General features: G+C 35.7%; 1 protein-coding gene across 21 annotated transcripts in view; it reads right to left on the reverse strand.

Annotated features, from left to right (window-relative positions):
- Nucleotides 1-8,030, reverse strand: part of MUC19 (mucin 19, oligomeric) — a 103,190-nt gene extending 95,160 nt beyond the window's left edge. For 20 of the 21 annotated variants that reach the window (XM_074194822.1, XM_074194826.1, XM_074194821.1 and 17 more), the window contains exons 1-3: nt 7,925-8,029; nt 7,688-7,825; nt 6,225-6,374 (exon numbers count right to left, since the gene is read on the reverse strand). In XM_074194822.1, the coding sequence (XP_074050923.1) occupies nt 6,225-6,374; nt 7,688-7,760 (223 nt within the window). In that variant the 5' untranslated portion in view covers nt 7,761-7,825; nt 7,925-8,029. Of the gene's footprint in view, nt 1-6,224; nt 6,375-7,687; nt 7,826-7,924 lie in introns of all 21 variants that reach the window. The other variant, XM_074194827.1, reaches the window with a different exon arrangement.
- Between the last annotated feature and the right edge of the window lie 4,877 nt (nt 8,031-12,907).

Here is a 12,907-nt window from a genome sequence, read left to right on the forward strand (position 1 = left end):
CTCAGATACACAAATGAGCAAATGCAAAAAGAAATTAATTCTCTCAAAACCTCAATTAGTCAAATGGAAAGCTCTTTCAAAAGTAGAATCAACCAAATGGAAAAGGTTAATGAAGAAAACTCCTCCCCCCAAAAAATAATGGAGTCTACAGAAACTAATGACTCCACGAGACAGCAAGAGTCAGTTAAACAAAATCAAAAAATAGAAAAAATAGAAGCAAATGTGAAATACCTCATCAACAAAACCACTGACCTCGAGAACAGATAGAGGAGGAGCAAACTAAAAATTATAGGACTTCCTGAAAACATTGAAGAGAAAAAAAGCCTGGACTTAATATTACAGGATCTAGTGATGGAAAACTGCCCTGACATCATGGAATCGGAGGGCAAAGTAGGTACTGAAAGAGTACATCGATCCCCACCAGAAAAAGATTCTAAAAGGAAAACACCAAGGAATGTTGTGGCCAAACTTCCAGAACTATCAGATAAAAGAGAAAATCCTGCAAGCAGCCAGAAAGAAACAATTTAAATATCAAGGAGCCACAGTAAGGATCACGCAGGACCTGGCTGCATCAACTTTAAGGGATCGAAGGGCCTGGAACGAGATATTTTGAAGAGCAAGGGAGCTTGGAATGTAGCCAAGAATCTACTTCCCTGCAAAGCTGAGCCTTCTCTTTCAGGGAAAAAGATGGACATTTAAGGAAATGGAAGAATTCCAAAAATTTCTGATGAAAAGACCAGAGCTAAATAGAAAATTTGCATATCAAACAGGAGGTTCAAGAGACACATGAAAAGGTAAAGAAAAGGGGGGGGGCGGTAAAAGGAAAAAAATGCAATTCAGGAAGTTGAAACTGGCTATATCCCAGCATGGGGGGGGGGGGGTAGAGACTCTCATAAATCCTGAGAATCCAGAGAAATGTAACTCTAACAGAGAGAATATATCTAGCCAGAAATGCTGGACATCCATGACCTATCCATGAGACTGATATCTAATGGAATGTAACTGTCTTTAACTCCACTGGGGAGAAAGACTCTAATAACTCTCAGGAACTTGGACTCTATTCAACAGAATATACTGAACTAGAAGGGACAGACACTCAGAATTTTCTATGACTTAGATAGTATGATCTAAAAAATAATATAATACCTCCCTAAAAAGGAAGACAGGAAAGAGATGGGAGGAGGGAGGGGCTTAAATGGGACAAATTTCATTACACTAAGAGGTACAAAATACCTATGGTAATAGAGGGGAAGAAGGGAGTAGAGGAGAAACACCTGAATCTTCTCATCAGACATGGCTTAACGTCAACCTACACATACTCAGTTAACTTATAAAACATCTAACCTTTGAAGAAGTAAAAGGGGAAAAGGGGAGGGGGGGACAGGTAAAGGGAAGGGGAGTGGAGGAAATAAGGGGAAATAACAAAAGGAAGGGAAGGGAACAGGGAAAGGGGAAAGAAAGGGGAGGGAGTGATATAGGAGGGCAAACACACTGAAGGGGGTGGTATTCAAAAACAAAATACTGGGGAATATGGATAAAAGGGGGGGGAAAGGGGGAAAAATACAAACAGAGGGAAGATAGCACAGAGGGCAACAAAAAATTAGTAATCATAACCTTAAATGTGAATGGGATGAACTCTCCCTTAAAATGTAAGCAAATAGCAGAGTGGATTAAAAACCAGAATCCTACAATATGCTGCTTACAAGAAACTCATTTGAAGCAGAGAGATACATATAGAGTAAAGGTAAAAGGTTGGAGCAAAATATATTTTGCTTCAGCTGAAGTAAAAAAAGCAGGGGTAGCAATCCTTATCTCAGACAAAGCAGCAGCAAAAATAGATAGCGTTAAAAGAGATAAGGAAGGAAACTTTATCCTCCTAAAAGGTACCGTAGACAATAAAGTCATTTCAATATTGAATATATATGCACCCAGTGGGACAACACCCAAATTCTTAGAGGAGAAGCTGAAAGAATTACAGGAAGACATAGACAGCAAAACTCTACTAGTAGGAGACCTCAACCTCCGGCTATCAGATCTAGATAAATCAAATCATAAAACAAACAAGAAAGAAATTAGGGAGGTAAATAGATTGTTAGAAAAATTAGATATGGTAGACTTATGGAGGAAACTGAATGGGGATAGGAAGGAATATACCTTTTTCTCTGCAGTACATGGAACTTATGCAAAAATTGACCATGTACTAGGACATAAAAACCTAATGATCAACCACAGAAAGGCAGAAATAGTGAATACATGTTTCTCAGATCACAATGCAATAAAAGTCATATGCAATACTGGGCCAAGGAGATATAGACCCAGAGCAAATTGGAAACTGAATAACCTCATCTTAAAAAATGAGTGGACCAAAAAACAAATTATAGAAAGAATTAACCATTTTATCCTAGATAATGATAATAATGAAACAACATACCAAAACCTATGGGATTCATTCAAAGCAACTCTCAGGGGATATATTATAGCTCTAAAAGCTTATATAAATAAATTGGAGAAATAGGAAATCAATGAACTAAACATGCAACTAAAAAAATTAGAGAAAGAACAAATCAAAAATTCCCAATCAAATACCAAATTAGAAATTTTAAAAATCAAAGGAGAAATTAATAAAATTGAAAGCAAAAAAACTATTGAATTAATAAATAAAACCAAAAGTTGGTATTATGAAAAAACCAATAAAATTGATAAACCTCTGGTCAATTTGATTAAAAAAAAAAAGAAGAAAACCAAATTGCTAGTATTATAAATGAAAAAGGTGAACTCACCACCAAAGAGGAGGAAATTAAAGTAGTAATTTGAAATTATTTTGCCCAACTCTATGCCAAGAAATTTGATAATCTAAGTGAAATGGATGAATATTTACAAAAATATAAATTGCCCAGGTTAAATGAAGAGATTAAATACCTGAACAACCCTATCTCAGAAAAAGAAATTCAACAAGCCATTAGTGAACTCCCTAAAAAAAAATCTCCAGGGCCTGATGGATTCACAAGTGAATTCTACCAAACATTTAAGCAACAATTGTTTCCAATCCTATATAAACTCTTTGGAAAAATAGGGAAAGATGAAACTCTGCCTAACTCTTTCTATGAAACCAATATGGTGCTGTTCCCTAAAACAGGAAGAGTTGAAACAGAGAAAGAAAATTATAGACCTATTTCCCTGATGAATATAGATGCAAAAATCCTAAATAAAATCTTAGCAAAACAACTACAACAAGTCATCACTAGGATAATACATTATGATCAAGTAGGATTTATTCCAGGAATGCAGGGTTGGTTCAATATTAGGAAAACTGTTAGTATACTCAATTATATCAATAACAAACCTATCAGATCAATATCAATAGATGCTGAAAAAGCTTTTGACAAAATACAGCATCCATTCCTATTAAAAACACGAGAGAGAGTGTAATAAATGAACTGTTCCTTAAAATAATGAGCAGTATCTATCTGAAACCATCAGCAAGCATTATACTCAATGGGAAGAGGCTAGAGGCATTCCCAATAAGATCAGGGGTTAAACAAGGGTGCCCATTATCACCACTACTATTCAATATTGTATTAGAAATGTTAGCATCAGCAATTAGAGAAGAAAAAGAAATTAAAGGAATTAGAATTGGGAAGGAAGAAACAAAACTCTCACTATTCGCAGATGACATGATGGTCTACCTAGAGAATCCCAAGAAATCATCTAAAAAACTACTGGAAACAATTAGCAATTATAGCAAAGTTGCAGGTTATAAAATAAACCCCCATATATCCTCAACTTTCCTATATATGACTAGCAAGAAACAGCAGGAAGAGCTAGAAAGAGAAATTCCATTCAAAGTAACCTCAGACAGTGTAGAATACTTAGGAGTCTATTTGCCAAGACAGACTCAGAATCTTTTTGAAAACAATTATAAAACACTTCCCACACAAATTAAATCAGATTTAAATAACTTTGCAAATATCAACTGCTCATGGATAGGTAGAACTAATACAATAAAAATGACAATTCTACCATAACTAAACTATCTGTTTAGTGCCCTACCAATCAAAATTCCAAAAAATTACTTTAACGAGTTAGAAAAAATTGTAAGTAAATTCATATGGAGAAATAAAAAGTCAAGAATTGCCAGGAGCTTAATGAAAAAAAGTGCAAAAGAAGGTGGCTTAGCCCTACCTGATCTAAAATTATATTATAAAGCATCAGTCATCAAAACTGTTTGGTACTGGCTAAGAAATAGAGTGGTGGACCAGTGGAATAGACTAGGTGCAAAAGCAGGAGATGATTATCCTATTCTGCTGTTTGATAAACCCAAAGAGTCTGACCATTGGGATAAAAACTCCCTCTTTGATAAAAACTGCTGGGATAATTGGAAGTTAGTATGGAAGAAACTTAGATTAGACCAACACCTCACACCCTTTACCAAGATAAGATCCAAATGGTTACAGGACATAGACATAAAAAACAATACTATAAGCAAATTAGAAGATCAAGGACTAGTCTACCTGTCAGATCTATGGAAAGGGGAACAGTTTATGACTAAGGAAGAGTTGGAGAACATCACTAAAAACCAATTAGATGATTTTGATTACATTAAATTAAAAAGCTTTTGCACAGGTAAAACCAATGTAATCAAAATCAAAAGAAAAATAGTAAATTGGGAAACAATCTTTACAACTAATGGTTCTGACAAAGGACTCATTTCTAAAATATACAGAGAACTGAGTCATATTTTCAAAACAAAATGCCATTCCCCAATTGCCAAATGGTCAAAGGATATGCAAAGGCAATTTACAGATGAGGAGATCAAAGCAATCCATAGCCATATGAACAAATGCTCTAAATCATTAATTATTAGAGAAATGCAAATTAAAGCTTCGTTGAGGTACCACCTCACACCTCTCAGATTGGCCAGTATGACCAGGAAGGATAATGATCATTGTTGGAAGGGATATGGGAAATCTGGGACACTATTACACTGTTGGTGGAGCTGTGAACTCATCCAACCCTTCTGGAGATCTATTTGGAACTATGCCCAAAGGGCAACAAAAATGTGCACAGCCTTTGACCCAGCAATACCACTACTGGGTCTATACACTGAAGAGATGAGGAAAAAGGGTAAAAACATTACTTGTACAAAAATATTTATATCAGCCCTGTTTGTGGTGGCAAAGAATTGGAAATCCAGTAAATGTCCTTCAATTGGGGAATGGTTTCGCACACTGTGGTATATGTATGTCATCGAATACTATTGTTCTGTTAGAAATCAGGAGGGACGGGATTTCAGGGAAACCTGGAGGGATTTGCATGAACTGATGCTGAGTGAGATGAGCAGAACCAGAAAAAACACTGTACACCCTAACAGCAACATGGGAGTGATGTTCAACCTTGAAGGACTTGCTCATTCCATCAGCGCAATAATTGGGAACAATTTTTGGCTGTCTGCAAAGGAGAGTATCATCTGTATCCAGATAAGGAGCTGTGGAGTTTGAACAAAGTACAAGGACTATTCCCTTTAATTCGGAAAAAAAAAAACCCAGATGTCTTATGGTTTGATCTGGTTAATCTCTGAGAATTCTGTTCTCTTTAAGGATATGATTTCTCTGTCATCACACCCAATTTGGATCCAGGTACAACATGGAAACAAAGTAAAGACTGACGGAGTGCTATCTGTGGGGTGGGGGTGGGAGGAGGGAAGCAAGATTGGGGGAAAACTGTAAAACTCAAATACTATCTTTAATAAAAATTTAAAAAAAAAAGAAAAAAAAGAAATAACAATAAAAAAAGAAAGAAAATCTGAAGTTTTAACTCTATCATTTTGAATTCAAAAGTACCTAACATTGAAAATAGCATATTTTATTTTAATTATTTCTTTTAGTTAAATGCAAACTATTTTCTTAAAATGTAGAACAAAGCATGGTCCTATATTCAGTTAGTGTGGGAGGAAAGGAAGGAATTTGGACCTCAAAGTTTTAAAAACAAATATTAAAATTGTTTTTACATGTAACTGGGGAAAATAAAATGATGAATAAAATTTTAAAATCTAACAAAGAAAAAAGACACAGTAATGACTAAGTTTACATATGAATTCAAAATTCTTCCATAAGAGCAAAGAAATACTTCTTATTCCTTTCTTACAGGGTAAATTTGGACAGTTGATAGCTTTTAAGCTATGTGTTTTCCATGTTAATTTAAAATATTGATCCTTTTGAAATTACCATTTTCTATGCTTATACATGAAGAAGGTCTTCCTTTGGGACAGGGCATCATTTCCCATGAATCAGCAAAAATCTGTGATGTCTTTTCTAACATTTTCTGACTTGACAAGAAATCATCCTCTGCTTTATTATTGTAGGATCCACAGAGTCCTATAGAATGGAAGTTAAAAAAGAGAATTTATTTTTTCAATAAAACTTTCTAAATTTATATAATCGCTACCTAAACAATCCTATGCAGGTCAAATCAAATATTAGATAAGTTGATTACTCCAAAAAGATTACTAATATTCTTTTTAAAATATTAATGAAATATCATAATTGTAAGCATAATTGTGAGCTGAAATGTATACTTCAGTTCAGTGAAGATATATTAAGTGCATTCTTCTGCTACTTCCAGAACATATACACACACACTCAGCATTGTACTAGAAGTTGGATAGAAAGAAAAATATTACAGCCCCTAAAATATCTCTTTTCTGTTTTCGTATTTTCATTGATAAATAATGTTAGAACTAGCATTTTATACCCTTTAAACAAAGAAATATAGTTCTTTTCAAACAAAAGAACTACATTTAAAAATCACAAAAATCATCCTACATAGGTTAAGTTTCTTTATTCTTAACAAGTTGTCATTGTTTTGCCATAGCACATTCTGCTACTGCACATTGCACACTTAAGACTGAAATTTCCTTCCTTATAGTTATTCCAATTTCTTATTTCCTTTAGCTAAAATACAAAATTCTCAGCTTAGCATTTTAAAGTTTTGCACAAATTGGTTTCTACATACCTTTTCTAGTATTATCTTATATTGTTTTGGGTCACTCACACTCTGATCCAGAGCAAGTGTTCTACTATTGTGTATGAAAAAGAAATTCTATTACTTACCAAACCTGACATAGGTTATCTTCTCTGTCAGGAATACTTGACTTCTTCCTAACCATTTCATAATTATTCTTTTCTTCAAAATATAGCTCAGGAGTTGCTTCTTAGGAAAAATCTTTGCTGTTCCCATGTTTTCATCTATGTGTCTGTGTGTGTGTGTGTGTGTGTGTGTGTGTGTGTGTGTGTACTTTGCATTAACCTATCTGTGTTCTTGTATCTGCCCAGCATGACTGAAGGCAAGATACCATTTCATTTTTGTCTTTATATCTCTAACACCTAACATAGGTGCAAAACACAAGTGCTTAATAAATGTATTTTGAATAAACCAAATATGATATAATAATAAAATAATACTAATTTCACAATAGAGAAATCTTATTTTTGAAATATCAACTATTCAAACTTTTCAAAAAGTTGATCTAACATGTGAGTGAGGATTGTCAAAATCAGGTATTCCTCTATTCTACCTTTTTGAGAAACAAAAGCTTTGTTCTTATCTTGAATTAAATGAAAATTAGAAAACACAGAATTTATTCTTGTACTGACTCCTTCAGAAGGAAAATATTCTTGCAAGGACTTACCCACTGTGTTTGTAAATTTGTTCGGTGACAGAGAAATATATAATTGCATCACAGGATCAATCTGTATCTGCATCTTTAAACCAAAAAATGTTTCTACTTGTAGGTATGAGGAAGATAGCTTAAAAATTTGAATTGCATCTGTTAACAAATGATAAAGGACAATCATGAAAAGAGTTGTTTTTTCATCATTTTACTTTGAGTTTTCATATATTTGTTAGATATAAATATTCTTCTTACCTGAATAATAATAACCTTGCTTTTTAATCTTGTTGTTCGTGATACTACCATCATTATGAAATTGATATTTGTCAGCTGAAAGAGACTAATGTTCAAGTCACATTATTAATACATACACATTCCTTATTGCCCCAATATATAGTTTTTTAAAAGTAAAAACAAAAATAGATTGAACTGAAAGAAGGTAGTCTTTGATATTTAGGACTGAAAAAATGCTTTCCTTTAAAGAGCTTGTGAGATTGTTTACAGGTGAAAAAATGGAGACTTCAGAGATGTTAATTGATTGCTTAAGGTCTCACAGCTGTCAAAAGTTATGATTTTATGGGGATTAATTTTATTTTTAATGATGTTAATAACAATGACTTAGTTTCTAGAGTTTCCTTTTCACAGGCAGACTCTGGGCCTGGGAAAACAATAAAACAGAAATTATCTGTCAAATCGTGACACGTCCTTCCCTGAATTCTGCTTGCCTGTGTTAAAAGAAATTTATTAGTGTAACCTGAACTATACTCAATCTCAAAATTATACAATCAACCCAGCTATTCCCACAGGACTCCTACTTGGATGGTCATAAGTTATGTAATTGTTGTGGCACATGGTAGTCCTAAATCTGATTGTTCTATGATAGACCTGCCATTTATGAACTGGCTTTATATATCTGGCCCACTTATGTTAAAGTATCTCACTCCACAGCAGCATGGTGTAGCTCCAAGGAGTGGAGTAATCCCCACGATTTGGAAATTGGCTCCTTGCAAAGAAGGAAATTAATAAACTGCTCTATGATATCACTAGTCATTTTGTCATAACTGGGTTCACTAAAATCTTGGTTAACACAACCAAGAGAATAAAGATCTGAAGTGTTTGGGGCCAAGATGGCGGAGAGAAGACAGGCACAGTTCTAAAGTCTCCTGATCTCTTCCCCATCTATCACATGAAACAAACCTCTTAAAAGAAATCCGAACCAGGAAACCCAGAAAGAAAAGCCAGGAGAGGAAAATCTACCTCAGGATTTGTCTCCCACAACAGCCTTGGCTGAGTACCAGAAGGTGAGTCTGAGCTCCCAGGAACCGGAGTCTGAGGGCCCGAGAGCCAGACCTGCTGGATGAGTGGTGGGGCTGGACGAAGGGGGCTTGGGTCCGCAGGGAAGCAGAGGTGCTGGTGTTGGGGCTGTCCCCCTGGAGCTTGGAGAAGGGGCTTCAGGGAGAGGTCTGGTGGAGGACAGCTGCATACACCATCCCTGGGCTCCTCAGGTCTGAGAAACTCTGAGCCCACACAGGCCTCTTCTCAAACAAATGCAAATTATTTCTGCCTCAGGCCCAGGTGTGTGAGCAAAAGAACAAGCCCAGCTGAGGAATCACCTCAGGCCAGGGTAAAGCCCACCATTGATTGAAGGCAAAAGAATTCAATAGCCCCAATTCCCTCCCTCAAGTAAAGGGAGAAGGCCTCTCAACCAAGGTCACAGACACACCAGAGAGGGCAACCAGTACCTCCTACTGGCCAGCCAGAGAAACTGCACTAAGTAAAGCCTTTAGAGATCCCAAGCCCAGGTGAACCAGCCCCACCCAACTCAAGGTCTTAGCATAATGAAGAAGGGTCAGCAGAAAGGTGGATCCATAGAAAAATTCCTGGAAGGGAAAGACCCCAACCCAGACAGACCTGGAACCTCTGAGGAGAATACAATCTGGTCTCCAGCACAGAAAGACTTCCTTGAAGAAATAAGGAAGGAGTTTAAAAATCAACTGGAAAATTTGGGGGAGACAATTAATACCTTGCAAAATGAGAGTAATTCTCTCAGATACACAAATGAGCAAATGCAAAAAGAATTAATTCTCTCAAAACCTCAATTAGTCAAATGGAAAGCTCTTTCAAAAGTAGAATCAACCAAATGGAAAAGGTTAATGAAGAAAACTCCTCCCCCCAAAAAATAATGGAGTCTACAGAAACTAATGACTCCACGAGACAGCAAGAGTCAGTTAAACAAAATCAAAAAATAGAAAAAATAGAAGCAAATGTGAAATACCTCATCAACAAAACCACTGACCTCGAGAACAGATAGAGGAGGAGCAAACTAAAAATTATAGGACTTCCTGAAAACATTGAAGAGAAAAAAAGCTGGACTTAATATTACAGGATCTAGTGATGGAAAACTGCCCTGACATCATGGAATCGGAGGGCAAAGTAGGTACTGAAAGAGTACATCGATCCCCACCAGAAAAAGATTCTAAAAGGAAAACACCAAGGAATGTTGTGGCCAAACTTCCAGAACTATCAGATAAAAGAGAAAATCCTGCAAGCAGCCAGAAAGAAACAATTTAAATATCAAGGAGCCACAGTAAGGATCACGCAGGACCTGGCTGCATCAACTTTAAGGGATCGAAGGGCCTGGAACGAGATATTTTGAAGAGCAAGGGAGCTTGGAATGTAGCCAAGAATCTACTTCCCTGCAAAGCTGAGCCTTCTCTTTCAGGGAAAAAGATGGACATTTAAGGAAATGGAAGAATTCCAAAAATTTCTGATGAAAAGACCAGAGCTAAATAGAAAATTTGCATATCAAACAGGAGGTTCAAGAGACACATGAAAAGGTAAAGAAAAGGGGGGGGGCGGTAAAAGGAAAAAAATGCAATTCAGGAAGTTGAAACTGGCTATATCCCAGCATGGGGGGGGGGGGTAGAGACTCTCATAAATCCTGAGAATCCAGAGAAATGTAACTCTAACAGAGAGAATATATCTAGCCAGAAATGCTGGACATCCATGACCTATCCATGAGACTGATATCTAATGGAATGTAACTGTCTTTAACTCCACTGGGGAGAAAGACTCTAATAACTCTCAGGAACTTGGACTCTATTCAACAGAATATACTGAACTAGAAGGGACAGACACTCAGAATTTTCTATGACTTAGATAGTATGATCTAAAAAATAATATAATACCTCCCTAAAAAGGAAGACAGGAAAGAGATGGGAGGAGGGAGGGGCTTAAATGGGACAAATTTCATTACACTAAGAGGTACAAAATACCTATGGTAATAGAGGGGAAGAAGGGAGTAGAGGAGAAACACCTGAATCTTCTCATCAGACATGGCTTAACGTCAACCTACACATACTCAGTTAACTTATAAAACATCTAACCTTTGAAGAAGTAAAAGGGGAAAAGGGGAGGGGGGGACAGGTAAAGGGAAGGGGAGTGGAGGAAATAAGGGGAAATAACAAAAGGAAGGGAAGGGAACAGGGAAAGGGGAAAGAAAGGGGAGGGAGTGATATAGGAAGGGCAAACACACTGAAGGGGGTGGTATTCAAAAACAAAATACTGGGGAATATGGATAAAAGGGGGGGGGAAAGGGGAAAAATACAAACAGAGGGAAGATAGCACAGAGGGCAACAAAAAATTAGTAATCATAACCTTAAATGTGAATGGGATGAACTCTCCCTTAAAATGTAAGCAAATAGCAGAGTGGATTAAAAACCAGAATCCTACAATATGCTGCTTACAAGAAACTCATTTGAAGCAGAGAGATACATATAGAGTAAAGGTAAAAGGTTGGAGCAAAATATATTTTGCTTCAGCTGAAGTAAAAAAAGCAGGGGTAGCAATCCTTATCTCAGACAAAGCAGCAGCAAAAATAGATAGCGTTAAAAGAGATAAGGAAGGAAACTTTATCCTCCTAAAAGGTACCGTAGACAATAAAGTCATTTCAATATTGAATATATATGCACCCAGTGGGACAACACCCAAATTCTTAGAGGAGAAGCTGAAAGAATTACAGGAAGACATAGACAGCAAAACTCTACTAGTAGGAGACCTCAACCTCCGGCTATCAGATCTAGATAAATCAAATCATAAAACAAACAAGAAAGAAATTAGGGAGGTAAATAGATTGTTAGAAAAATTAGATATGGTAGACTTATGGAGGAAACTGAATGGGGATAGGAAGGAATATACCTTTTTCTCTGCAGTACATGGAACTTATGCAAAAATTGACCATGTACTAGGACATAAAAACCTAATGATCAACCACAGAAAGGCAGAAATAGTGAATACATGTTTCTCAGATCACAATGCAATAAAAGTCATATGCAATACTGGGCCAAGGAGATATAGACCCAGAGCAAATTGGAAACTGAATAACCTCATCTTAAAAAATGAGTGGACCAAAAAACAAATTATAGAAAGAATTAACCATTTTATCCTAGATAATGATAATAATGAAACAACATACCAAAACCTATGGGATTCATTCAAAGCAACTCTCAGGGGATATATTATAGCTCTAAAAGCTTATATAAATAAATTGGAGAAATAGGAAATCAATGAACTAAACATGCAACTAAAAAAATTAGAGAAAGAACAAATCAAAAATTCCCAATCAAATACCAAATTAGAAATTTTAAAAATCAAAGGAGAAATTAATAAAATTGAAAGCAAAAAAACTATTGAATTAATAAATAAAACCAAAAGTTGGTATTATGAAAAAACCAATAAAATTGATAAACCTCTGGTCAATTTGATTAAAAAAAAAAAGAAGAAAACCAAATTGCTAGTATTATAAATGAAAAAGGTGAACTCACCACCAAAGAGGAGGAAATTAAAGTAGTAATTTGAAATTATTTTGCCCAACTCTATGCCAAGAAATTTGATAATCTAAGTGAAATGGATGAATATTTACAAAAATATAAATTGCCCAGGTTAAATGAAGAGATTAAATACCTGAACAACCCTATCTCAGAAAAAGAAATTCAACAAGCCATTAGTGAACTCCCTAAAAAAAAATCTCCAGGGCCTGATGGATTCACAAGTGAATTCTACCAAACATTTAAGCAACAATTGTTTCCAATCCTATATAAACTCTTTGGAAAAATAGGGAAAGATGAAACTCTGCCTAACTCTTTCTATGAAACCAATATGGTGCTGTTCCCTAAAACAGGAAGAGTTGAAACAGAGAAAGAAAATTATAGACCTATTTCCCTGATGAATATAGATGCA

This window comes from Macrotis lagotis, chromosome 7 (assembly GCF_037893015.1).
Source record: "Macrotis lagotis isolate mMagLag1 chromosome 7, bilby.v1.9.chrom.fasta, whole genome shotgun sequence".
Taxonomy (NCBI): domain Eukaryota; kingdom Metazoa; phylum Chordata; class Mammalia; order Peramelemorphia; family Peramelidae; genus Macrotis; species Macrotis lagotis.